Consider the following 25913-nt stretch of genomic DNA (forward strand, 5'->3'; position numbering starts at 1 on the left):
CATTGTTATCACTATACATTTCTTTCAACATTTAAACCCCATTAAAGTACCTCTGCTCCCATTACAATTCGCCTTTGAATCGAATCACTGTATTCAAATGCAGACCTGCATCTTCACACATCGACCATTTAACATAACACCATCCATACAATTATAGCGCTATGCTGTTCCACCTTTTAAATCGATCTATTCGCTGTCAGCTACAACGCCCTCATAACATTAATGTCAATAACTTCTGCATCAGTCTTCAATTAACACAGTCTCATACATCTTCAACGCATTCATTTAATCTGGTAAACGATGCTGGTTCATACCTTGAATTTAACTCCACGCTGTAGCTTCTCAAATATGCTGCACCCAACACTATTACTCTGCAATGATATTTAAACAAATTTCTTAGTTTTTAATTGAACTGCGCCAATCAATTGCCCATGCTGGAAATCGAATTCTCAAAGGTTGATACAAAAGACCGCTTGTGATTCAGCCCTCCTTGCGCTGATCATCCCTCAGTCACACAGTACCAATAGAATTCAAACTTCTACGCAGAGAACGTAATCTCCAATTCGTGCTGGACAAGGCCATTTAACAATAAACCCATTGCTTTTGATCCCAGGAGATGGCGCCGCACAACATTTGTTCGAGATGTAAAATATGTGGTATTTGACGAGGCAGAAGTTTGGCAGAAGTTGAAGCCGAGAAAATAATAGAAATTCAAGACCCAACGATTTTGATTATAATTCAAAAAATTGATTTTCAGATTTCAAAATCTAAAATCAATAAAATAATAAAATTTCTTCTCTTTTAAACAAAAATTTGACAAATTTCTTACCCAACATTCACTGAACAATTCAATGGAGTTTTCCAAAAATTTGTACAGCTGGAATCTCCTCCTCACATCCACTGCAGCATTACTGGAGCTCTGATACCACAATAATGGCAGAAGTGTCCTCAGACACGTAATTTTATTAATCAGAAAAAAAATTACATAATTGATTTTGCAAGAGTTTACACCCGAACAACACAAACACTCTTGCAATGAGCTATATATAAGCTCCATGTCCTAACTACCTCTAATTATGGATCACTTATTAAATAACAAGTGTCCATTTACAATAAATGCTATTCAAACCAACTAGCTAACTAATCTCCTAAAATAGAGCCTAAGAAACGACACATTTGGAGAGTCATATCTAGTTACAACAATATGCTAATTCTAAAAGTCTCCATTAAATAATTAAACATTCTAGAATAATAATTATTAATTTAATATCTTAAATTAATAATTATTTTATTCTAATTTTATAACCTATGATAAAATTGTATTTTTGGATCATCTAACATCATTTTCCTAAGTTTAAACTTAGGAACCCATTAAAACTATTAATTATTTTAGTAACTCCTCATTCAGGTGGAATTTCTCCAAACGACTTGTGGGTTCTAGAGATCTCATGTATTCTAGCCCCTCCACAAAATTTCGGAGCTGGAGCACATTCGATGCTACCCAAAATCAACATCAAGGGGTGAGACAAACCTCATATGGGCCTCAGATCAACTGCCAAAACCTGTGTACACTATGAAGCTTGTCGGGGATACGCTTCTCCAAGTGCATCATCCCATGAATAATGTGGGGCAATACTCATGCTGCTAGGGTGTTGTTGGTGTCTATTGGTTGATGCTTTGCAAGTCATAGGAGTCCCATGGATCTCAACAGTTCACCTGTGGGGTGTCATAATGCTCCTCTAGTGGATCGGGGCCCTAGTTAAATTGCCCAAACCATGATGAAACCACTTGCCAATTGCACATAATGTATGAAGCAACAAAACTTATAGCATGTTGACATTAATGTAAAAATACAAGAAAGATATTTGTATTAATAACTTATTATATATAAAAATGTACAAATGATGGTGAATGTTACAATAAGGACCCACATTTATACCTAGGCAGTTGTCCTTTCATGACTAGACATGTCTTTTTAGACATGCCTTTTCATTTAAATTAATGACTATTTAACATAATCAATATTTAATTATTTAATATTTACATTTACATCTTATTTTTTTTTATATAATTTATATTCATAACATATGTAATTCGTTACTGGTACCTTAGCATGTAGAATTCTTCGGTAATGCTATCTTGAAACTGGGGTTTATCTATATTTTTATGTTGTCTTAAATCTAGGGTTTCTCTATCTCTCCTCTTTTTTTAATACTGATTGATTTATTTATCTATTAAATAATTTAATTAATTAAATTATGTTAATTTAATTTTATAGTTGTGTGTTGAGAAAGGTGTACAACCACGTCTATCGAACCATGCTTATGTAATTATGACCATATTTCATATAGTTTTTTTTAAAACACACTAACTGGCGTCCAAGGCTAGTTGACCGAACGATCACACCTTATGCCGCTTGTTAACTCCTGCTGATGGCGAGGTTGAATCGGGTCTCTCCAGCTGGATTGAGCGGACTTGTTGATTGTCAACTTGTTAACTCCTGCTGACGGCAAGGCTGAATCAAGTCTTTGAATCGTGTCTTTGTGGCTTTGATACCAGCAACACTAACGCTATCCTCGATTAAGTTCTCATTAAGTTCACAAAATTCCTTACACTTGCCCATTTCATCACATGAATTTTTTACTGCAATTGTTGTGATTATTCCGCAGGTGAGCAGTTGAGTCCATAACACAACAGTGCCTCGACCAAGTGCCAATTTTGGGAAGGGTGCAAGAAGCATGGGCAGCTGAGTGTGTCATCCACCTACGTTTGACAGGGTTGTGAAACCCACAATGCCCAGAGGCACCCCACGAGCCTGCCCCAAAAGGTAGAATGAACCGTTGCAGTAAACCATATGGCATGATGCTCGATACATTCGCTGAGTTGTTGTAATTATTTTGATCTCAAGGGTTCCCGCTGTCCTCTATCTTTTTCGACTGGAATCGTAGATTTCCACATACTTGTGAGCACTTCCACCACAGACCCATCTGAATGCCACCACTTTGTAAGACCCTAGTGGCTGGACACTGTTATTAATGACGTCATGCTCGTCAACCACGATGCATCTCTCGACGAGGGTAGTTATCCTTGACATTCTTGGAAGTCTGAGAGAGGTTCGTGTATAAGGATTGCACACATTCATCGACACGTCTCCATTATCGTGAGAGTGGTCAACAGTGACATGGAAATCTAGCAACAAGAGGCTTGCTGTTGAACCCTACAAAAGACATCCCCACCATAATCACTTTCTTCTTCAGGTTCTTCTGCAACATTAACAAAAATCTTGGGTAAAGCATATTTCCTTGGAGTTTTGGGAGTTGCTGGAGTTCCAACGACATTTAAAACCAGCTGAAAATTTTTTGTGCCTCATTAACCGCAATATTTCCTGTAACTTTGAAGTCACATAGTCTGCAGGATGTGATTGAATAAAATTCAACACCATAGATCTGTCTGAAGCTTTAGTCCTTGCATCATCAACTCCACTACGAAACCAATTAGTGTGGTCCAGGGATATTGCAATGCCAACACTTCTAAGAAGACATTTTATTTGCTGTTGTTCACTCGAGTTATCAGTTCTACATGTCTCATGTAGCCCTTGCCCACTCTCACATGAAGCTTCAAGGATGGTCGGACGTGACACTTCCTCCAACACTTCCCTTAGATGTGTTGTATTCTGTGAGATTACAATTCGAGCTTGAGACCCTCCAAAATATCTCTCTGCGCCTTAACATGATTTTTTTTCTTCTTCCACATTTTTCTCTTCATCATCATCAATGGCTTCTAAAACATCTTCCTCATTGTTATGATATTGTTCATCTTCTTGTTTCTCAAGATAGTCCTCATCCACCCCATCTTCATCTTCATTATTATTATTCTGATCAAAATCTTCTTCTCTTGCTTCAACTTGTTCTTTTCTTCACTGTCACAATCATCTTCCTTATTATCGATTTCCTTTAGACATGCTTTAACTTTTGCATATGATTTTTCACAGTGCTGAGGTTTTTCTTGAATTTTGCTAAACTGCGCAATGAATTTAGGACGTAAACATAATGGCCTATTGTGCGGTGAACAATGTTCAAGGACTCGCATGGTTATATTGTGCAGCATGGCTCTGATACCATTGAAGCAACAAAACTTATAGCCTGTTGACTTCAATGTAAAAATACACAAAAGGTATTCGTAATAATAATTTATTATATATAAAAATGTACAAGTGACAGTCAATGTTACAAATGAGGACTCACATTTATATCTAGTTAGGTGTCCTTTCATGTCTGGACATGTCCTTTTAGACATGCCTTTTCATTTAACTTAATGACTATTTAACATAATCAATATTTGATTATTTAATATTTACATTTTTATTTTTATTTTATTTTATATAATTTATATTCGTAACAATGTTCAGTGTTGCATCTTCACCATTATGTACAATAATGATTTGTGTATCCAAGTGAACCACGCTTCGTAATCAAGGGAAAATTGACACTTCATATGGTGCTTCCCTTCCAAATATGGTGCTTTGATCTCAAAATAGTGATACCTCGTTAGGTAGGAGTGGCCAATAAATTATCCTATTAGGTTTTCCTAACCCCTAAGGGGAAAAACAAGTCCTTGGTACATGCTTTAATCAATAGGTGGCATGTGAGTAATGATGGGACGAAATAGGGATAAAGGGGTCTCAAAGCCATATGCCGTGGACCAAAGGGGTGACAATGATAAGGAGGTCCACATATTGGGTATATAGATGTAAGGAGGAAGCAGTCGTAGATGCATGAGTTATCGCGACCATTTTTTTTCCATCCCTCTTATTTCCTTTTCTTGATTTTTCTTTGTGTTACTACTCGAAGCTCTAGTGAAATGAGAGCATGCTGTGAATGATGTTTTGCAGTGGTTTACCCCATTGAAGGTGGAGCAGTTCATTGCCCTCTAGGGGTTGGGATGTGCAAGGGTTCCTTTTAATGATGTGATAGGGCAACATTGGCCCCAGAAACCGGGTGATGGCCATAATGATAAGGGGTGGAGCTCATGCTTGGCTTTTGCCCACATGATAATGTAAATGTCCTAACCATTCTTTTGCATTTTATAATTTCCTTCTTTTGTTTCTTGCTTGTGCCCATGATATGCTTTTAACTTTATTTTAGTTGTATCAACCTCCGGCGCAACATTTCTAGGCCCGACCCATATATGTGGACAAGGGGAGGGGGTGTGCCAGTGCCCCATGGACCCAAAGAAGGGAGATGATGTACAGGGCTTGTAATGTGTAGAAGTAAAAAATATGGATTTTGAAAACAGGACCATGCTACTGAAATCGTGGTTTCCCAAGTAGTGCCCTTCCTAAATCCATGGGCCAATAGATGAGGTCCCACTAGACTAGGATTGAAGATTAACTCCACAATTAAGGTGAGGGAACAAAATCACTATCAAAACATTCCTTCTTCCAAGTCACCCACTAATCCATGCCAAATGCCCAAATGAAAAACAAGCATAAGCACCTGATTGCACAATGAATAACATACCTTTTGGATCAAATTGCCCACCTTCTAACATCTTCTCTTGATAAATGGGCGAGGAAACATATAACTGATGCAAGTGGCAAAGATAAAGTGGCACATCACATTGGCTATAAGGTAGCTGTCAAGGGATGTTGGCCACCCGTTGGCAGATGAATAGGAGAAAAGTTCTCCTAGTGATACCCACTTTTGTTGTGTAACATCTGGCTCCAACTAGGACATGAGTCCACAGTAGAGCACATGATCCATGCACTCGAACAGGGAGTTCATGAGAACTCCAACAATCTCCTGGATCACAGATTTGTATCTTGCACATCACAATACAACTTTTGGAAGCCGGTACACTAGGCGTATGTTATCGCCCATGTTTTTCATGAAAATAAAAATCCATACAAAAAAATAAATCTATACTAAAATGCGAGTCTAATCTAAATGCAACTATTCTAACATGAGAACATGATATGATGATGTTAGCTATGCAAACATAATATGCAATGCACCTACACTATCATGCATGCTCAGTATAGTTATACAACCAATGTAACAGACACATTATTAGATCAATGTAACAAATCTCGCCCTATAAGCAATCAAGAGATGGGCAACCAAATATCACATCCTTCTTGGCAAGATTGGCATGATGAATCACACGGGTGGGAGGTGGGAAAATAAGAAAACAATACATCATGGAAGGGAGTCATGGATGAAGGGAATGAATCCAACTTGCACTGTCAAATCCTTTCTTGTAAACTGGGAGGATCCAACGATCACGCTCATGAACTGCCTTTCAAGTGTTACCTTCGACATATCATTCTCATCATTATCCTTAGAAACATCTTAGGAGTGATATGATGAAGAATATGAAGGAAAGATATGGTTATCATTAGTTTGATGTATTAAATCATTATCAAAATGATGACCAATGTCCGATTTGTCTTCTTCTATATGTAGGAATTCAGAAATGTGAATATCATGCAGTCCTAAGGGGCCATTTCCTCCAATTTCACATAACAAACAAAAGGGGAGTTGCTAGGATGAATTCAAAAAGGCCTTGAGAGATGCTTGCTACACCCTAAAAGCATTGCCTTTGAGGTTCAATGAAAAACAAGGGCTTTGTTCTTCCAATGGAGTTGCCAAATAATGATTGGTATTGTCGTATCGTTTCCCTAGCAACAACGCCAAAATGTTACCACAAAATCTAACAGGCCTTAGAGAGGGAACCCAACAAGACAAGAAGCTATACTAAGTGCTAACAATGGGGCAATGGCCCACTATCACCAGAGCCAAGGCCCCCTGCTATTTACGGACTTTCACAGATGGGAGGAGTCCTAGTAGGATAGGATCACCTATGAAAGGTATTCAAGGGCTGAAGTATAAGGTGATCATTCTAGGGCTCATTCAAGAGAGGTGCAATAAAGGTACAAAGTTTCTAAGAAGAAAATTGCTCTCTAGGAAAAGCCCCAGGAAAGAAGGCTCAAGGCCTAGGGTTTTGAGGATTTCGATGACCATAGAGTGAAAATTTTTGAATCTAACGTATTAGAAACCCCCACTGCAATAACTGGCTTATAATCTCCTACTTGTTCTTTAAATTAACAAGTTATTTAATTGCATAAACATTGAAGTAAACACTATTGTAACCTTCACAAATATACAGATCATGCATTGAAATAAAATGAGACAATAACATAAGGGACACCATTATTTTTGGACAATCGTCCCTGAAAAAACTCAATTCGGGAAAACCGTTGCAACATATAGAGGGTCTGTATTATTAAGCAAATTTCGTGAATACAACTTGGGTTCCATAAATGGCTCACCAACAAAGAATATCCTAGGTAGGAGTACCTCTATTCGGAGATAGATATTTCAGCAAATCAGCAATTGGATGATCAAACCCCACAGCGACTACGACAATTCCCTATGCTGGATAGTGAAAGCTGCTCCAAGCACTGCTCTGGAACTGTGTCACTCCTTCAGGATTTGTGTCTTCCTCTCCCGGGTTAGGATCTGCTGATCTGCTCCCAGTCTGCCCCACAGAATCTCCCAGCGCTGCCTCTGAAGCCCTCTGCATCCTCTACGTCAGCCTCTACGACCCTCTGCGTCCTCTGCGTCAGCTCCTACGGTCTCTGCATCAGCCCTTCTTGGGCCTGTGCTGTCTCTCCCAGCACTGTGCTGCCTCTTTGCTATGTATTCTTTAACCTCATATGAAAATCCCTTGTTGAACTGCCCCTCACTGCAACTTTGATCACTAACTCGATTTCTTCAGCAAACCTCGCCCCAGAAAATCTAATTCTTCATCTCTCTTGGTGTATCTCCAACTGACCCTAGAGCCTTCTTTTATACTTTTCCTGTTGACAAATCAACGATCGAGATGAAGTCCCTAATCAACGGCTAAGATTAGAACTGGCTTGATTCTCATCACTTAGAACTTTCTCACCCATATTTTATTAATACACATTAATATTTTTATTTTTCTAAGTTTTAGACTTAGGAACTCATTAAAAATATTAATTATTTTAATAACTCTCATCTAGGTGGAATTTCTCCAAATCATTTCCCAGTCTTGGAGATTTCATGTGCCTTAGCCTCTCCACCAAATTTCATGGCTAGAGCACATCTGATGCTACCCAAAATCAACTGTCCCTCTTAGCGAGGAATGTGCAGTAGTAATGCTTCATCATAGAAGTATCACACTGATCTTCCGCATCAGTCCTATGTGCTGATGCTTGGCCTGCTGCCCCACATCCACTGCACTGCTACTTCCTGTACTGCTGCCCATGACACTGCCACTGCCACTGCTACATAAGTACTATCAGTGTTTTTCTTGATAAGTTTAAACAAAGTGCCATGGTGTTATTTAAAATTTTGGCAAAATTATTGTGTAAATTTTCTGAAGAATTCTGAAGAGAAGATTTATATGAAATAAAAAAAGATAATTAAAAGGAATATTACAAGTACACAGTTAGTGTGTCGAGGCATTTTCTGTTTGACTTTGCCTTTTTGCGAATGAAATATTGGTATTTATATTCAAGTCATTAGATCCATCAGATAAGCCTTTACTGATGCATGTCTTTGGCTATTTTATCCTTCCTGCTTTTTTCCTTTATCAAAAGAAAACGTATCCCTTGTTGGACAGTTTGTTCTTCATTTCCCATTTCAATTACTCCATTGGTTACATGCAATACTTGAGATATCCACTTTAGATCAAAGGGTGAATTGCTTTAGCCTTTTTCCCCAATTTATTCTTTTGAGTAGAATACTTCTTTTGTTTGAGCATTTGCTTCACTGTCTTCACATTGCATGCCATTTCTTTCTGTTTAATCGACTTGTATTTAACTTTATTTTTAAGGCTTTTGCTGCTTGGAATAAGTTATTAAGTACACAGTCTGTTGAAGCATTTTCTCTAAGGATAACAAACTGGTCTTGATTGTTAAAACTCTGATAAAATTTAGGGTTTAAAATTCTCAGATTTATGGCTTCTGCTGAAGATGAAAATAAATGGTACTTTGTTGTTTGTAACATCTGGATCGATAATCATTCGTAAATGCATTTCCTAGATTTCTATTGATTGTTGCCTAAATAAGAAAATTTCAATTGTTTGCTGTTGTGTAGATGTGTCTTTATTTGAGTGTACATTTGTTCTGTTCAATCTGTTTTGTTTCTAAATTTCTTGTTTTTGTCATTTTAAACACAATTCTTTCATTTGAATGGTCGTTTGTGGGCAGTTACCTTATTGCATTCTCTTTCTTTGACTTGATCCTAACTTGTTATCTCTAAATGCACGATATCTGCTATCTCTTATTCCATACTGTTTTATTTCATATTTTCATGATGCAAAGGCATATATAGGTACCACATAGAAGAGCTCAAATTTTAACTCTTTTTGCTGAGATTGGTAATTTTGTAGGCTTATGTCAGACTTGTAATCATTGGCAGGAAATTACGAGTCAGCATAGAGCGTGACTTTGGAGAAACATTAGCTACGGCAAAATCAGTTCGATTGTTTGTACCTTATTGGGTTTGCAATGATGCTGCCTTGCCCTTAGCATATCGTTTAGTTGAGATTGAACCTTCACACAGGTCCGAGACGGATACTTTTTTGCTTTCAAGGGCCATTAAAGATGCAAAGCAGGCTTCAAATAATTCCTGGAATAGACTACAGAAGAGTAAAGCAAGTGTACATAAGGTTGTCCAAACTCTAGAAGTACTTGAGGATTCGGGAGGTATGCCAGTAATGCTGTCACCGCAGACACTTGTCTCTCGTACTGGATTTTCCCCATTTTCTCGAGAGGATGAAAACCTATTGTCACCACGATTGGGTATTTCAGTTAGCATCTTAAGAAGTGACAAATATTTCACAGGAATTTCCTTCTGTGATTTGGAGAATAAGGTAAGCTAATCTTCCATACAGTTATATGGCCAACAGCCATAAAGACAAATTCCCTTTCAATTTTCCTTGCTAGCTTCATTTATATTTGTTAAGTATCATTGTTTATGTAAAATCATTGCCACTTTGCTATAATATCTTATCCATTTATTAATCATTTGCATCAAGTATTTTCATTAGATAGGTGAAAAATGACATTAGAAAATTGTTGATGCTATGTTGATAATCCAATTTCCAATATAAAACAGTACTTTGTAATTGTACATTACAGGAACATGTTGATGTGAGGGCATTTAATTCATATGGAGAATATTACAAACTCTCAACTTTCCTAGACTTGGCATCTGAGAGAACTAAGGTGCTATTTCTCTTCTTGGTTATCCACAATTATTTGTGTGTTTAAACTTTAAACTATGCTTAGAATCTAGATTTTTATGAAAAAAATTGAGCGCTTTATCTATTTATGCTCTAGATAGAAGTTGATTTTATTTACATTTTTCTCGTTTATGAAGGAGATTCCCTAGGCACCCAACTTTGCTATTCTTCTTTTGCAGTAATTTCGAGTCAGATTGACAATTTTTGATGATTAATGGACATTAAGAAATTTTCTTTCTTTCTTTCGGTTGTGATCCAAATGACCCAAAACAACATAAAAATACTGAATATGCCAAATAAGGGAGGCACAAACTCCCAAAGTATAATAAAGATGATAATTTTTACAACTCCTATGTAGGAAAATATCTTCCGTTAATCCCAAAAAAGTATCAATATTATATCATGATATACAATTGTGTGTGAATGAATAATAAGTTTATATACACAATTTCTCACTCAAGTGGTTCCAAATCTGGTCTGGCCTACTATGTGCATACTCATCCCTTGTATTTGTTAGGGAGCCATAACAATTCCCTCCCTCCCTCAATGCTTTCTTCCTAACACGTAAGATGAGACAATGTAATACAATTTCCTCAAATTTGTGCTCTTTTGATGCATGCTTGGTTAAACATTGTGATATATCTAGAAATAGTTACAAGGAGCCATTGTTAAATTCTAAGTTAGAGGATAAGATAGGATAATTTTATTATTGTCCAATGCATGACCATAAAAGTAGGTCAATAGGACTAGAGGATACATCCAGTATGAGTACAATGTGTGCGTGCAAATCCAACTACTAGAAAATGCCAAGGTTAAATCTAGGATAAAATGAAGTAAAGAAGGATACGGCAATGGGACATCATCATAAACATTTATATAACCGGATCAAACACCCCCGATGATGTAGGAGAAACCAAAATAATCCTTGAAGGATGAACTATGTGTGTGTGTGAAAGTGATGATTACAATGAGCCAATGGTTTGGGCTTATATAGCCTTGAAGAAGAGCGATTGCAATGAAGAGTTGTGACCCTGGCATCTTTATCTATTTATAAGTTATAACTGTTGAAATTTGAATGTATGATAGAATTTCTTAAGATGATAATTACTTGCAACTGTTTATATATGTTTTCCATCTAGTATTTACTTTATTCATTGGCTCATCAAGTAATTATACAAGTAAAAAGACAAGAGACACCAGAGATTAGTCCAGAGCTGAGGGAGAAACCCACAAGGGGAAAACCCATCAATCTTTTCCTTATAGAATCAGATCAAAATGTGAGATATCCAAGCCAAGACCAAGACCAAATTGCCACCAAGATGCCAAGTCAAACCCTCTTCCGAGTCTCTTCCAAAAGTCGAAATCAATGCTGTTCAAACTGCATCAGATCTGGTCAAATTTCTGAAATTCGGACTTGCAACAAAGGGGGCCGGGAATTGATCTACAGCTACCTCAGAAATCTCGTCCTCTTTCTCAGAATTCATCCTCCAGATGTGTGAGCTGGTAGAAGTCAAAATTTGGTCAATGATACTAGATTTTCCTTGTATTGACTTGCCTGTTTTCTCTCCTTTTACTATGTCAAATTCTCCATTGTTAGGTGCAAAAAGTACTTCCTTAGATGATAAGTGAATGTGCTCCATGTTAGTTTTTTTAGCATCGGATGTGTTCTAGCCACGAAATTTTGTGGAGAGGCTAGAATACATGAGATCTAAAAAACCCAAAAATCGTTTCTAGAAATTCTGCCTAGAAGTGTCTCAATTAGATTATTAACTATTTTTAAAATATTTCCTAAGTCTAAACTTAGGGAATATGGTTAATTAATCAATATTAATTGACATAAGGGAAAATAGCCTAGAAACTCACACAGATCGATCGAGAGATGATCCTAGCCATTGATTAAGTTTTAATCTTGGTTGTTGGTGCTTGAACAGTGGATTATAAGAAGGGATTGATGTGGTGATGGAGAATACACTTGAGCAGTTCGATTTCCTTGGCAGATCGATTTTCAGAGTAGCAACAGTCAATTGTTGGAGAGAGCCAGAGATCAAAGCAGTAAGTGAGGGGCATGGATAGTGATCCAGAGGAAGTTTTCCATATCCGGAGAGGCAATAGCAAGAGGGCCGAGTTATTTCTAGAGAGGTAGCATAAAGGACTGCATAGTTGCTTCAGAGAGGGCAGTTTGATTTGTTGAAGGGAAATTTGTTCTCAGTTCTAGAGGCCGGGCAGAGGTTCTAGAAGGCCGGAGAGACGATTTCCTCAGCGGAGGTAAGCATACCAACTTCATCAGACACTGGTTGGAAGCTTGATGTTATAGAGACTGCGTAGAGCAACATAGAGGGTCTAGGAGGCCTAGTTTTCTGAAGGCAGGTTGTACTGGGATTGCTTGTGGAGGATGTTAGCGTTTGTAGCATTTAATGTGTTCTAGCCTTGAAATTCCGTGGAAAGACTAGAATACATGAGGTCCCCAAAACCCATGAATCGTTTTTGGAAATTCCACTTCTGGAAACCAGTTTTAAAATATTTCCTAAGTCTAAACTTAGGGAATATCGCTAATTAATCAGTATTAATTAAGTCAATGCGAGAATCATCTAGAAACTCACACGGATGGATCTAGAGATGATCCTAGTCATTAATTAAGTTTTAATCTTGGTCGTTGGTGTTCCAACCGAGGATTATAAGAGGAGATCGATGTGGTGATGGAGAAGACACTTGAGAGGTTTGATTTATGAGCAGATCGATTTCCAGAGTAGAAGCAGTCAGTTGCCAGAGAGAGCTTGAGATTGAAGTAGTGTGAGAGGGACAGAGATAGTGAGTCCGGAGGAAATATTTCCAGATCCGGAAAGGCAGTAGCAAGAGGGCCGAGTTATCCTAGAGAGGCAGCGCAGAGGCTCTATGCAGAAGCTTTAGCAAGCAAGGCAGATCGATTCGTTGGTGAGAAAAATCATTCTCAGTTCCAGAGGCCGCGTAGGGGTTCTAGAAGGCTGGAGAGATGACTTCCTCAGTACGTGGAGATAGAACAACTTCATCAAAGGAAATTTCGAGCCACACATGTGGGAGAGAACGCAGAAGGGCTGACGCTGGGGTTTGAACAGGCAGCTTGCTGAAGGCAAGTCGTGCTAAAGTTTTCCTGTGGGAGAAGGGAATTTCCTTAAGTATTTTGCCTAGATTTTCTTGCTATGGATTGCCTATTTCAGGCATCCAAATTGTACTTGGATTTTTCACTGCTGCATAATATTAAAACCCTCATCTGCTGCACCGGTTTTCCAAATTTGGGTTTTTCAGGGGAATTTTGTCCAAAAATAACTGTGTTATTTTTATGTGTGTGATAGCATTTCTTCCAGCGTTTATTCTTCTGCAATTTTATTTGTGTAGATTGCAGTGTGATTTATTCAGTATTTGCCGTAGCAAACAACAAGTAAATTGTTAAATTAGATTAACAATTAGGAGAATAATTTCCAGTTGCTGCAATAGGATTCCAGTTTGGAATTTTCACATGGTATTAGAGCGTAATTGATCAACCAGAGAGCTCAAAGGAGAAAAGAGAAGGAATTTCTCTGCTCAGTGTTTGCAGTAGGCCGAAATTCCCAAGGGCAGTGTAGTGTAGTGATTCGGCCAAGAGGTCGAGTTACTTGTGGAGGTTCGATTTTTCTGAGTGGGGGCAGAAAAATTCGATCTTACCAAATCGAGTGATGCCAGAGGTAGAGGGAGCAACCCATATCTTTCGTTGGGCAGGTCTCTAGCTGGACATAGAGGTTTTACAACAGTACAGTAGAGTAGAGTAAGCGTCGGGTGGAAGAGAGAAGAGCACACACAGAGGGAAATTTTCCTTAGGGAACTTCTAGTCTCAAGAAGTTTGATGTTTCCTTGTAGATCAACAGTCATTGTGAGCAGATATTCTCACTCTAGAAGGGAGTGCGAATAGCAGAATAACAATTGAGCAGAAGGAAGGAGGAAGTTTTCGACAATTCATTGAGATGGCCACTGTTGGGCTTCATGATCAAGATAGGTTGGATGGAGCTTCCAACTACATCATCTGAAAGGAAAGGATGTCCTTCCTTCCCCAGGATGCAAATCAACAAAAGGAGTACAAGAAGGAGATGGGACGGGCGAAATTGTTGATCCGAGATGGAGTCTGGGATTAGGTTGTTTCACATATAGCTGGCAAAGACACTGCCAAGCAAATGTGGAATGCTCTAGCCACGTTGTATTAAGGTAATTCCGAGCAGCGGAAGATGTACCTCGAGGAGAAGCTGAGGCTCATCTTGATGCTGAAGGGGGAAGGCATATGTTGATTTGGGGTAGCATCGGATGTGCTCTAGCCATGAAAATTGGTGGAGAGGCTAAAGGACATGAGATCTCCAAGACCCAGAAATAGTTTGGGCAGATTGTAACCGGTTTGGGAGATATTAAAATAATTAATATTTTTAATGGAGTTAAAAATAAAATATTAATGGGTATTAATATAAAACTGGGTTAGAAGGTTCCAAAAGTCATAGATCAAGACAAATCTAATCTTAGCCCTTGATTAGAGATTTAATCTCAGCCGTTGATGGACCAATGAGAAAAGTATAAGAGGAGGCTTGCGGGTCAGTTGGAGAAAACACCAGAGTGATTTGTCATTCATTTTGCTAGAGCAGGGTTGCTAAGAAAAAGTGAATCAGTGATCAGCAGCGAGGGGCAGTGAGCACGAGGCAGAGAGGCAAAGACAATATTGGGAGTCCAACACAGAAGTGGAGAGAGCCAAAGAAACAGTTAGTCCAGGCCATGCAGAGCCCAATAGAGGCAATGCAGAGCCCAGAGAGATTGCGTCATCCACGCAGAGGACAGAGGGAGTGATGCAGAGGCTCCTAAAGGCTGCGCAGTGCCTCAGAGGGCTGACGCAGAGTCTTGGGGTTGACGCAGAGGCCAGAAGGCCCAGCTATGAGCTTCAGTTGTGCTAGAGAGGCTTTCGTGGGACAGGTTTTCTGAATACCTGTTTCCAGATATAGAGGTATTGCTACCGTATATTTTTCTCTCAGGTGAGCTGGTTTAGGCACCTAGTTGTACTCTGATAAACTGCATAATAATAAAACCCTCTGAATAGTTGCACATGTTTTCCCGCATTGGGTTTTTCCAGGCATATTGGTCCAAAAATAACGGAGTCACTTGTGTGCTTGTTTTCTTTCAGTTGATGATCTGTAGATGTTGATACTGTACTTGTGTTTATTTTCAGTATTTACATGGTAAATAACTTGTTAAGTAATTAAACAAGTACGAAGAAATAAACTAGATAGTAAAGGAAGAATTTCTAACATGTTAAATTTAGAAATTCCAACATGGTATCAAAGCATGGTTGCAGCTTACAAGATAACTGAAGGCATCAGTGAGCAGAGCAATAGAAGCAGATTCAGCTGTCCCGAGTGACAGAGCTAATCCATGCAGAAGGCGACAGAGGAAGGAGTGATGCAGAGGGACTGTGTCATCAGTCTGGGCCAGAGAGAGGCCAACACAGAGGCTGTGGGAGGCAGAATCAGGTTCCCACAGAGGCCAGGAGGGCTGACACAATTGGCTAAGGGAGCTGATTTGTCAGTGTTGGGATTGTGCAAAGCCAAGTGGCTAATTCCTTCAGTTGTTGGGGCATAGGAGGCTGTGGGTAGTTTGCAGAGGAAAGCTGGTGGGATACTGTTGTCAGAACAGTACCTAAGAGGGCAAGACCAAGGTAGTGGGAGTTGTTGTCGAGGCAGATTTCTAGCCAAGGAATCCTGATCAATGTCAGACGATTAGAGTGGGGGCAACTTGATGTTGGCAGAAGGATTTCCAGAAGGGAAATGGAGACTTAGGGGGAGTCGAACCAAGAACTTCCAGACGAGAAGTTGAGAGACTCAGAGGAGTGGAAAGAAGAGCAACATAATGGCCGTGAATGGACTGAGAGATCAAGATAGGTTGGATGGAGCATCCAACTTTGTGGTCTGGAAGGCTAGGATCTTGTACATTCTAGACAAATATCGCATCAAGGACTTCACCTTGAAAGTGATGGCAATCCCAGTTGACCCAACTGAAAATGAGAAGTACGAGGACGCAATGGCCAGGGCGAAGTGCATCATCCTTGATGAATGCGTTATACTGATCACAATTCATTTAGTATTTTGGATGCTTTTTAGTTGCGGATTTTGTAGTTGTAGTAGCAATAGATGAGAGGGAGTTGCAGTGCAGATGCAGTGTTTGCAACAATACGACAGGGTTAGCAGCAACACAGATGCAATGTATATCAGAGTTGCGCAATGGTTGGTGGGCAACAACAACCAAACATCAACAACATGAAAGAGATGATGCAGAGATGGGGTGCTGCTACAAGGTGTGCATTAGCACTAGAACACATTCCTCGCTAAGAGGTAGTGTTAGTTTTTGTAGCATCAGATGTGTTCTAGCCTTCAAATTTTGTGGAGAGACTAGAATACATGATATCTCCAAAACCTAGAAATCTTTTCTGGAAATTCTGCTTAGAAATGACTTAATAGATTATTAACCAAATTTTAAATATTTCCTAAGTCTAAACTTAGGGAATATGGTTAATTAATCAATATTAATTAAGTCAAGGCGAGAATCATCTAGAAACTCATAGGGATCGATCCAGAGATGATCCTAGCCATTGATTAAGTTTTAATCTTGGTTGTTGGTACTCCAACAGAGGATTATAAGAGGAGACCGATTTGGTGATGGAAAAGACACTGGAGAGGTTCGATTTCTAAGCAGATCGATTTCCAGAGTAGTAGTAGTCAGTTGCCAGAGAGAGCTAGAGATCGAAGCAGTGTGAGAGGGGCAAAGACAATGAGTCCGGAGGAAATATTTCCTGATCCAGAGAGGCAGCAACAAGAGGGCTGAGTTATCCCAGAGAGGCAACGCAGTAGCTTGAAGAAGGCAGATTAATTTGCTGGTGAGAAAAAATGTTCTCAATTCCAGAGGCTGGGCAGAGGTTCCAGAAGGCTGAAGAGATGATTTCCTCAGCAATTGGAGGCAAAACGACTTTATCAACGACAATTTCAAGCCACATGTGTGGGAGACAGTGCAAAGGCAGCGCAAAAGGGCTCACACTGAGGTTTGAACGACCAGTTTGCTGAAGGCAAGTTGTGCCAAAGATTGCCTGTGGGAGAAGGGAATTCCCTTCAGTGTTTTGCCTAGATTTTCTTGCTGTGCATTCCCTGTTTCAGGCGTCCAGTTTGTACTCAGATTTTATGTTGCATAATATTAAAACCCTTATCTATTGCGTCGGTTTTCCCAAGTTGGGTTTTTTGAGGGACTTTTGTCCAAAAATAACTGTGTTATTTTTATGTGTGTGTGTTAGCATTTCTTCCAGCGTTTATTCTTCCGCAATTTTATTTGTGTAGATTGTAGTGTGATTTATTCAATATTTTCCGTAGTAAACAACAAATAATTTGTTAAATTAAATTAACAAATTAGGAGAATAATTTCCAATTGCTGCAATAGGATTCCAATTTGGAATTTTCACAGAGGAAGGGTAATTCTCTTCAATAATTTTGCCTAGACTTTCTTGCTGTTTGGATTTCAAGTTGGGCATCCATAGATGTACTCAGATTTTCGCTACTGCATAATAATAAACACCCTCACTGTTGCACCGCTTTTCTCGCATTGGGTTTTTCCGGGGACTTTTGTCCAAAAATAACTGTTTTAATTATTATATGATTCCAGTGCTGTTTATTTTCCGCAATTTTATTTGCGAAGGTTACAGTGTGTTTATTTCGATGTTGCTTTAACAATTAACTGAATAATGAAGTTATCAGTTAGGAGAAATAATACCAGTTGCTGCAATAGGATTTTAGTTTTGGAATTTTCACATGGTATCAAAGCGTGATTGATTAGCCGAAGAGTTGAGAAGTGAAAGAAGGAATTTTGCTGTTCAGTAAGAGTAGCAGGGCGAAATTCCCAGGATCAACACAATCCATTACCTAGAAGACCGAGTTGCTTGAGGAAGCTCGATTTTTTAGAGCAGAGAGGTAGAAAAATTCGACTTTCCAGAATGAGTGATTCTAGCAGGCAAAGGGAGCAACTCAAATTTTTTTGTTGGGCAGATTTCTGGTTGGACGCAAAGGGTTTTGCAACAGTTTGCTAGAGCAAAACCAGCATCGGGTGGAAGAGAAAATCACACACAACAAAGGAAAAATTTTCTTCAGGGAACTTCGAGTCTTAGAAGTTCAAATTTCTAGTTGCAGATTGGCAATAGTAGCTAGCAGAGCCATGCATTCCAGAAGGAAGTGCGAGTAGCAAAGTAGTAGTGGAGCACAGGGAAAGAGGGAGTTTTCGACATTATCAGAAATGGCCAAAATTGGGTTGAGAGATCAGGATAGGTTGGAGGGCTCCTCTAACTATGTCATCTGGAAGGCCAAGATGTCCTTGGTGGATGAGTATGGCCTGAAGCTTGACATAGACAACGTTGTGGCAGCTGCCCAGGATGCGGATCAACTGAAGGAATATAGGAAGGAGATGGCATGGGCTAAGTGGTTGAACCTAGATGGAGTCTGGGACCTTATAGTCTCACACATAGCTGGCAAGGATACTAGCAAAGAGATGTGGGATGCTCTCGCCACGCTATATCATGGCACTTCCGAGCAGCGAAAGATGTTCCTGGAGGAGAAGCTGAGATGTATCGGGATGCAGAAGGAGGAAGGCATAGCTCCCTTCCTCACCAGGATTCAGGAGGTTTGAGATCAACTGTCAGTCATTGGGGTAGTGCCTCAACCAACAAAGCTAGTGAGGTAGGCAGTAAATAATGTCTCTGAGGAGTGGCAATTATTTGTATAAAGCATATTGGGCAAAGACAAGCTACCAGAGTGGGATAGGATGTGGGCTGATCTGCAACATGAGGAATTGAGAAGAGCTATGCTAAAGAGCTACATCTGTGGCAGCTGTAGCAACAGACCAAAGGTGGTGAAGGAAGAGGAAAATGTGGCCCTCGCATCAAAGGGTCCTAGTCAGGGATATGGGGAGCAAAGAAAGAAGAAGGACGACCTGTTGAAGGTTAAATGTTTAAGGTTTGGTGAGCTTGGTCATTACAGTACGTAATGTCCCCTCAGGAAGAAGGACAAGGAGGAGAAGCAGGCAACTTCAACAGAGATTGACAGGCTGTCCTTCAGGTTGGAGGAAAATTTCATTCTGATTGCCCATATACCTCCAGGGGTGAGGTGGGGTGACTTGGAGTTGTTGCCCCAGAGAGCTATAGTAGGGCAGAATCCTTAAGGAGTCCACCTCTTGGATCAATACCTTGCTACAAGGGCCCATAGTATTCAGTAGCAGGATGGATCAATGGCAGTTGATGCAGTCAATACCAGGGTGACAGTTGCAGACCAATAGCAATCAGATACTGAGGAGCGCAATGCAGAGTTGGAAATAGTGTAGAGTGGCACAATGCATATTCAGCAACAACGCAAATACTTCAGTGCCACTGTAGAGGCTAGTAGCAGTCAGGATTCGGGAGACAGATGCATCATACTGAGAATAATTGATTCGGTATTTTGGATGGTTTTTAGTTGCAGAGGTTGCAATTGTAGCAACAACAAAGTTGCAGTGCAGATGCAGTGTGGGAAGCAATACAATAGGGTCAACAACAACACATATGCAGCGTATATCAGAGTTGCGTAGTAGTTGGTGGGCAACAATAGCCAGACATCAACAACATGACATGAGATGATATATAGACAGAGTGTTGTGGTAGGATGTGCAGGACTAGAACACATTCCTCGCTAAGAGGGAGTGTTAGTTTATGTAGCATCAAATGTGTTCTAGCCACGAAATTTTGTGGAGAGGCTAGAATACATGAGATCGCCAAAACCCAAAAATCTTTTCTGGAAATTCAACCTAGAAGTGTCTCAATTAGATTACTAACCGTGTTTTAAATTTTTGCTAAGTATAAACTTAAGGAATATGGTTAATTAATCAGTGTTAATTGAGATAAGGCGAGAATAGTCTAGAAACTCACACGGACCATTCAGAGATGATCCTAGCCATTGATTGAGTTTTAATCTTGGCCATTGGTGCTCCAACAATGGATTATAAGAAGTGATTGATGTGGTGATGGAGAATACACTTGAGTCTTGACTAGTTCGGTTTCCTTGGCAGATAGATTTCCAGAGTAGCAACAGTAAGTTGCTGGAGAGAGCCATAGATCGAAGTAGTAAGTGAGGGGCAAGGATAGTGATCCATAGGAAGTTTTCCAAATCCAGAGAGGTAGTACCAAGAGGCCTGAGTTATTCCCAGAGAGGCAGTGCAGAGGACTGCATAGTTGCTTGAGAGAGGGCAATTCGATTTGCTGGAGAGAAATTCGTTCTCAGTTCTAGAGGCCGGGAAGAGGTTCTTGAAGGCCGGAGAGATGATTTCCTCAACAGAGGAAGGCAAAACGACTTCATCAAAGACTGGTTGGAGGCTTAACATCATAGAGATTGCGGAAAGTAGCGTAAAGGTTGACGTAGAGGGTCTAGGAGGCTGAGTTTTATGAAGGCAGGTTGTACCAGGATTGCTTGTGGAGGAAGGGTAATTCCCTTCAATAATTTTGTGCAGATTTTCTTGCTGTTTGGATTGCTAGTTGGGCATCCATAAATGTACTCATATTTTCACTGCTGCATAATAATAAAAACCCTCATTGTTGCACTGGTTTTCCCGCATTGGGTTTTTCCGAGGACTTTTGTCCAAAAATAACTGTGTTAATTTTTATGTGTGTGTGCTAGTATTTTGGATCCCTGATGATGGATCCCATTTGGGATTCGAAACGTTGGTGTAAAAACTCCATTACTGTGGGTTCTCCGATCAGAAATTCAAATAACACAAACCACAGATCTCTGAAATCCAAGCTATTTATTTTCCGCAGTTTTATTTGTGAAGGTTGCACTGTGCTTATTTCGATGTTTTCGTAGCAATAAACTGAATAATTAATTTACTAGTTAAGAGAAATAATACCAGTTGCTGAAATAGGGTTTTAGTTTTGGAATTTTCACACTCCAAAGAGGTCGAACCGTCTCTTTATATATCATTGTCCATGAGGGTAGAATAGGTGTCACTTTGGAGGGCCAAGCCAACTTGTCCAAGAAGGGTTGACTTGGTCATCTTGTGGGCTTATAACTCAAAATGACATGGGACATGGGACATGGCTCAAATAATTTTTCTTTGGACTCGTAATATATTATTTTTGACTCTAAGCATGAAGAACATGCCTTGACAAAAATATAATAAATATAGTAAATACATTAATGATAAACTTACATTATGAAGATCGAAATTAGTTACAACTTCAACACTCCCTCTTAACTAGGGAAGTATTCATAATGACTCAATGGGATAATCTCAAGTTGAAATATTCATATAAGAAAGGATCTAGATTGATAAGCATCGTTATAAACATCAACATGACCAACATTGTCAAATTACCAAGGGCTTAATAAGTAAGATCTATCTCTCCACTAGATTAGAGCACAATGTTGGGAGGCATTCAATAGGACATGACCGCCCTGAGGCACACACTCCACCTAGGTTCACCAAAGTATGTCCTCCACAGGACCATTTGCTAATACATTGTCACAATACTTTGACACAAGGAAATGTTTGTTCTCCGGACCAGTCTTATACTAGATCAATGTACCTGATTGACTGTTGTTAGTCTTGGTCACAATACATCTCAAGAATGTTAGTCGATGATGCTTGTTCAATCTACCATTCTCCCTATCTGCATTCATGTACTTGACTTATGACTGTTAGTCCTGGCCACAGTACATGACACATGGAGAACAAGGTGTTCATCCTCACTCCATCTCTTTTTGGGAGGAGTAATCCACAAGCCCAAGCTTGTCTTAGAAGTACTCATACTTCCCTTACATCAACTACCTATTCATCTGTGGAAATTTTCATAGCTTTTCGACTCCTATCTGCACCATAATCTCAAATCATAAAGCGCTTCGATATTCCATGAAAAATCAGGTTCTTTGATAATCTTTATAGAGTATCACAATCGGATCTAGCACGTGGTCAAATAGCCCATCAAACATTTTTACAAAGCCAAATTGCTTCACAACTAATTTTACAAACTGGCATAGCTTCTGCCTCTGTAGTGTAACATAATCCTGGTTCATGTTCTTCCAAGAAACTATACTGGATCCCAACCATTAGTAGTATCAGTAGTAACTTAATCCTGGTTCATGTTCTTCCAAGAAACCATACCAAACCCCAAACATCAGTGGTACCATCAGAGTAGAAACAAACTTGCAATCTACCATCTCACACCTCTCTAGCAGCTTCACAATGTATTTTCCTTGAGGAAGGAAAATCTCGCCTAGCTTTTGCCAGACCTTTAGGCCTAGGAAGTAGTGCATTAGTCCTAGGTCCTTCATCTTGAACTTAGAAGTCAACTCCCTCTTGCATTGATAAATGAGAGGGTCAACACCTATCATAAAGAGATCATCAACATAAGGGACCAAAATGAGAGGCATGTCCTTTTCAACCTTGAATTATAGGTTTGGATCAACATAGCTCCACGTAGATCCCAACGTCATAAGATAACTGTCAATCCTTTCATACCAAGCCCTTGGGGCTTGCTTCAACCCATAGAAGGCTTTCTTCAACTTGCATACATGTGTCCTTCGATCTTGTACTTCGAACCCTTGAGGTTGTTCCAAGCAGACTTCCTCCTTAAGCGAGACATGCAAGAAGGCCGTGTTGACGTGCATATGATGTAGGCTCCATCCTTGAGTGGCATTGAGAGCAATAATAGATCGTATAGTGGTATATCGAGCAGTCGATGCAAATTTCTCATCATAGTCCACTCCCTTTTGAGAGAAGCCTCGAGCAATGAACCTGGCCTTATATTTTTCAACACTCGCTTCAGATCCATGTTTAATTTTGTAAGGCCATTTAGAAGTGACCATACACTTGTGCTTGGGTCTAGGCACCACGTCCCAGACATCATTCTTCATGATCGATTCATATTCGTCATTCATCGCATCCTTCCATACTTGGTGCTTTATGATTTCTTCGAACGTGCATGGTTCATCTTGAACAATAGTACTCATAGCAACCAAATATCCTTGGTACCTGTTCGACTTCTTACTTTCACGAAATGTCCCTCTTGGAGCAGTATGTCTTTCAACATCTTTGAGATTATCTTTGAGCCATAGGGGTCTTTTCCTTGCGATAGAGGAATCACCAAGAGGTGGATTAATAGGTTTCATCAGACCATCAACATCGGGCATAAGTTCATTTGTCGGAGGTTCATCCTGTTTTTATGCACATCTCTTTCACTAGGCACATAGATTTTATATACCTTTGAATTTTCACTGTAGCCAACAAATATACCCTTCTTCCCATATGCTTCCAACTTGTTTCTTTTCTCTTTAGGCACATGAAAGTACATAGGACAACCAAATATTCTAAAATGAGAAACATCAGGTTTCTTAATATTGAAAACTTCCTTGGGTGTCGTGAAATCCAATGCTTGATGCAGGCTCCTATTTTGAACATATACAACAGTTTTGGCAGCTTCAACCCATAAGGACTTTGTTAGGCCTTGATCTTGAAGCATGGCATAGGTGGCTTCCATGATTGTTTGATTCTTCCTTTCAACAACGCCATTTTGCTCAAGAGTGTATGGAACAATTGTCTCCCTCTTAATGCTAGCCTCTCTGCAAAATTCATTGAATTCATTTGATTCATATTCGGTTCCATTGTCGGTCCTCAATATCTTGATCTTCTTCCTTGTTTGATTTTCCACCAATGCTTTGAAAGAACGAAACCATTTGAACACTTCATCCTTCTTCTTCAAGAAATAGATCTATGCTTTGCGAGAGTAGTCATCCACAAAGGTTGCACAATATAAGTATCCTCCCAACGATGTTATGGGAAACATACCAGATAGGTCAAAATAGACCAATTGGAGAATATCGATGTTCTTGCTTTGACTGGAAGGTAATGGTCCCTTTGTAAGTTTGCCAACTCCACAACCCTGACAAACGCCTTCATGGTTCATATTGAACACAGGCATAGCTGTGACCATCTTCCTTACCCTAGGTAAGGCTTTGGAATGTAAGTGGGTGAACCTCCTTTGCCATAGCTCAAATTGAAGAGAAGTATCAGTAGCCAAATTTACCAAATGGCTTTCTCCAACTTGATAGAGACCATCAATCCTAAATCCAGGAGTAAATGCATCTTTAGGATTTCTTTGCCAAATGCGTACATTTCCATTGATGAATGCTACCTTGAAGTCTTTATCTTCCATTGCAGAAATAGACACTAAGTTCTTCTTCAAATCAGGCACATACAATACTTCTTGTAGGTGAATGGCTTGACCTTGATTCAAGTGAATAGTGAAAGTACCTATTGCCTTCACGGGGTGGGTGGCATTATCTCCAAGTATGATCTTCAAATTAGTTTTCTTTTCAACCAAATTTGAGAGGGCCTCCTTGTACCCAATGAAGTGCCTTGAAGCTCCACTATCAATCAACCAATGATCCAAAGTATCCAAAGTGTTAAGAAGTCTAGGGCATAGAGATCAAGTGATTTCCCTTCTATTAGTAACTGATTGTGAGTACTTTTTACTTCTTTAGATTAGGATCTTCTTTTACTTACATTATTAGTGTTCTTCCTTAAACAACTACCAATTTATAAACCATAAAGAGACAAGAGACACTAAATATAGGCTGTCAGGCAGGGCCAAAACTTCTCACTCTTTGAGAGGAAAACCCGAACAAATTTTTCTTCTTATAGAGATTCCAATTGACGAATACCAAGACCAAGACCAAGACCCTTGACCTAGTTTCCTCTCCAAGAACAAGACACAAAGCTTCTCTTCCATTGTTTGTTATTTGTGCTCAAGTTAACACTTGGTCCAAATGCTTGCCTTCCTATGCACTTCGGTTATACTTCAAATCATCGACCTCTTGTTGCAGATCTATAATTCTCTGTTTCTTTAGTAGCCCTAGCACGTGAGAAGTATCCTTGATTCCTTCGTATAGGATGGAGACTACTTCTACTATACTTTGGCTTGCACTTTAGACTTGACCTTTTGCATGACTCATCCTTCTATGATGGCTGATATGGTCTCGGCTTTCCTTGCAACAGATGATCCTTCTTCTTGCATACATGATGTATATTAGCTTGTGTTTTAAAAAACGATCGAGTAGACTTCGACTCGGCCGAGTTGATCCGAGTCATAAGCCAACCGTGTCGAAATGACCATTGAACAAGACAGGCCAGCCGGGTTGTTACCAAGCCGGCCGAGTTGTCAAACAACCCGGTTGGCTTGGTAACAACCCGGTCGGCTCGGTCGAGTCCGAGCCAACTCGACCGGCTCAGTAAGAACGATCGATCAACTCATTTCAACGTCGTTTTTTTTTTTTAATTTGATTTTTAGGGACCCCAAAGCCCAGTGTAATCTGCCTTTGGGTTCTTTGGGGTCCATTCCCCTCTCCTAAACCCTATAAAACCCACCCAACCCCTCTCATTTCATCACAACCATCTCATTGCATTTGAGTGAGAATTTGAGGGAGAGTTTGTGAGGAGTTGTGGAGTTTGTTTTTGTAGCAACAGTGAGGAGTCTTGGGCAAGCATTGTAGCAGGAGTGCGGAGCTTCTTGGGCATCCATTGGAGCAACATTAAGGAGTTGGTTT

The 25913-nt window shown here is 39.7% G+C and overlaps 1 protein-coding gene across 3 annotated transcripts in view; it reads left to right on the plus strand.

Annotated features, from left to right (window-relative positions):
• The window catches only part of LOC149172507 (calcium-dependent lipid-binding family protein), a 473345-nt gene that overhangs the window by 371505 nt on the left and 75927 nt on the right, over positions 1-25913 (plus strand). For all 3 annotated transcript variants that reach the window (XM_089424336.1, XM_089424337.1, XM_089424338.1), the window contains 2 exons: positions 9450-9903; positions 10172-10258. In XM_089424336.1, coding sequence (XP_089280462.1) covers positions 9450-9903; positions 10172-10258 — 541 coding nt within the window. The remainder of the gene's footprint in view (positions 1-9449; positions 9904-10171; positions 10259-25913) is intronic.

Source organism: Pinus tabuliformis, chromosome 4_2 (assembly GCF_031772625.1).
Source record: "Pinus tabuliformis cultivar Carrire ecotype Pingquan chromosome 4_2, CPIR1, whole genome shotgun sequence".
Classification (NCBI taxonomy): domain Eukaryota; kingdom Viridiplantae; phylum Streptophyta; class Pinopsida; order Pinales; family Pinaceae; genus Pinus; species Pinus tabuliformis.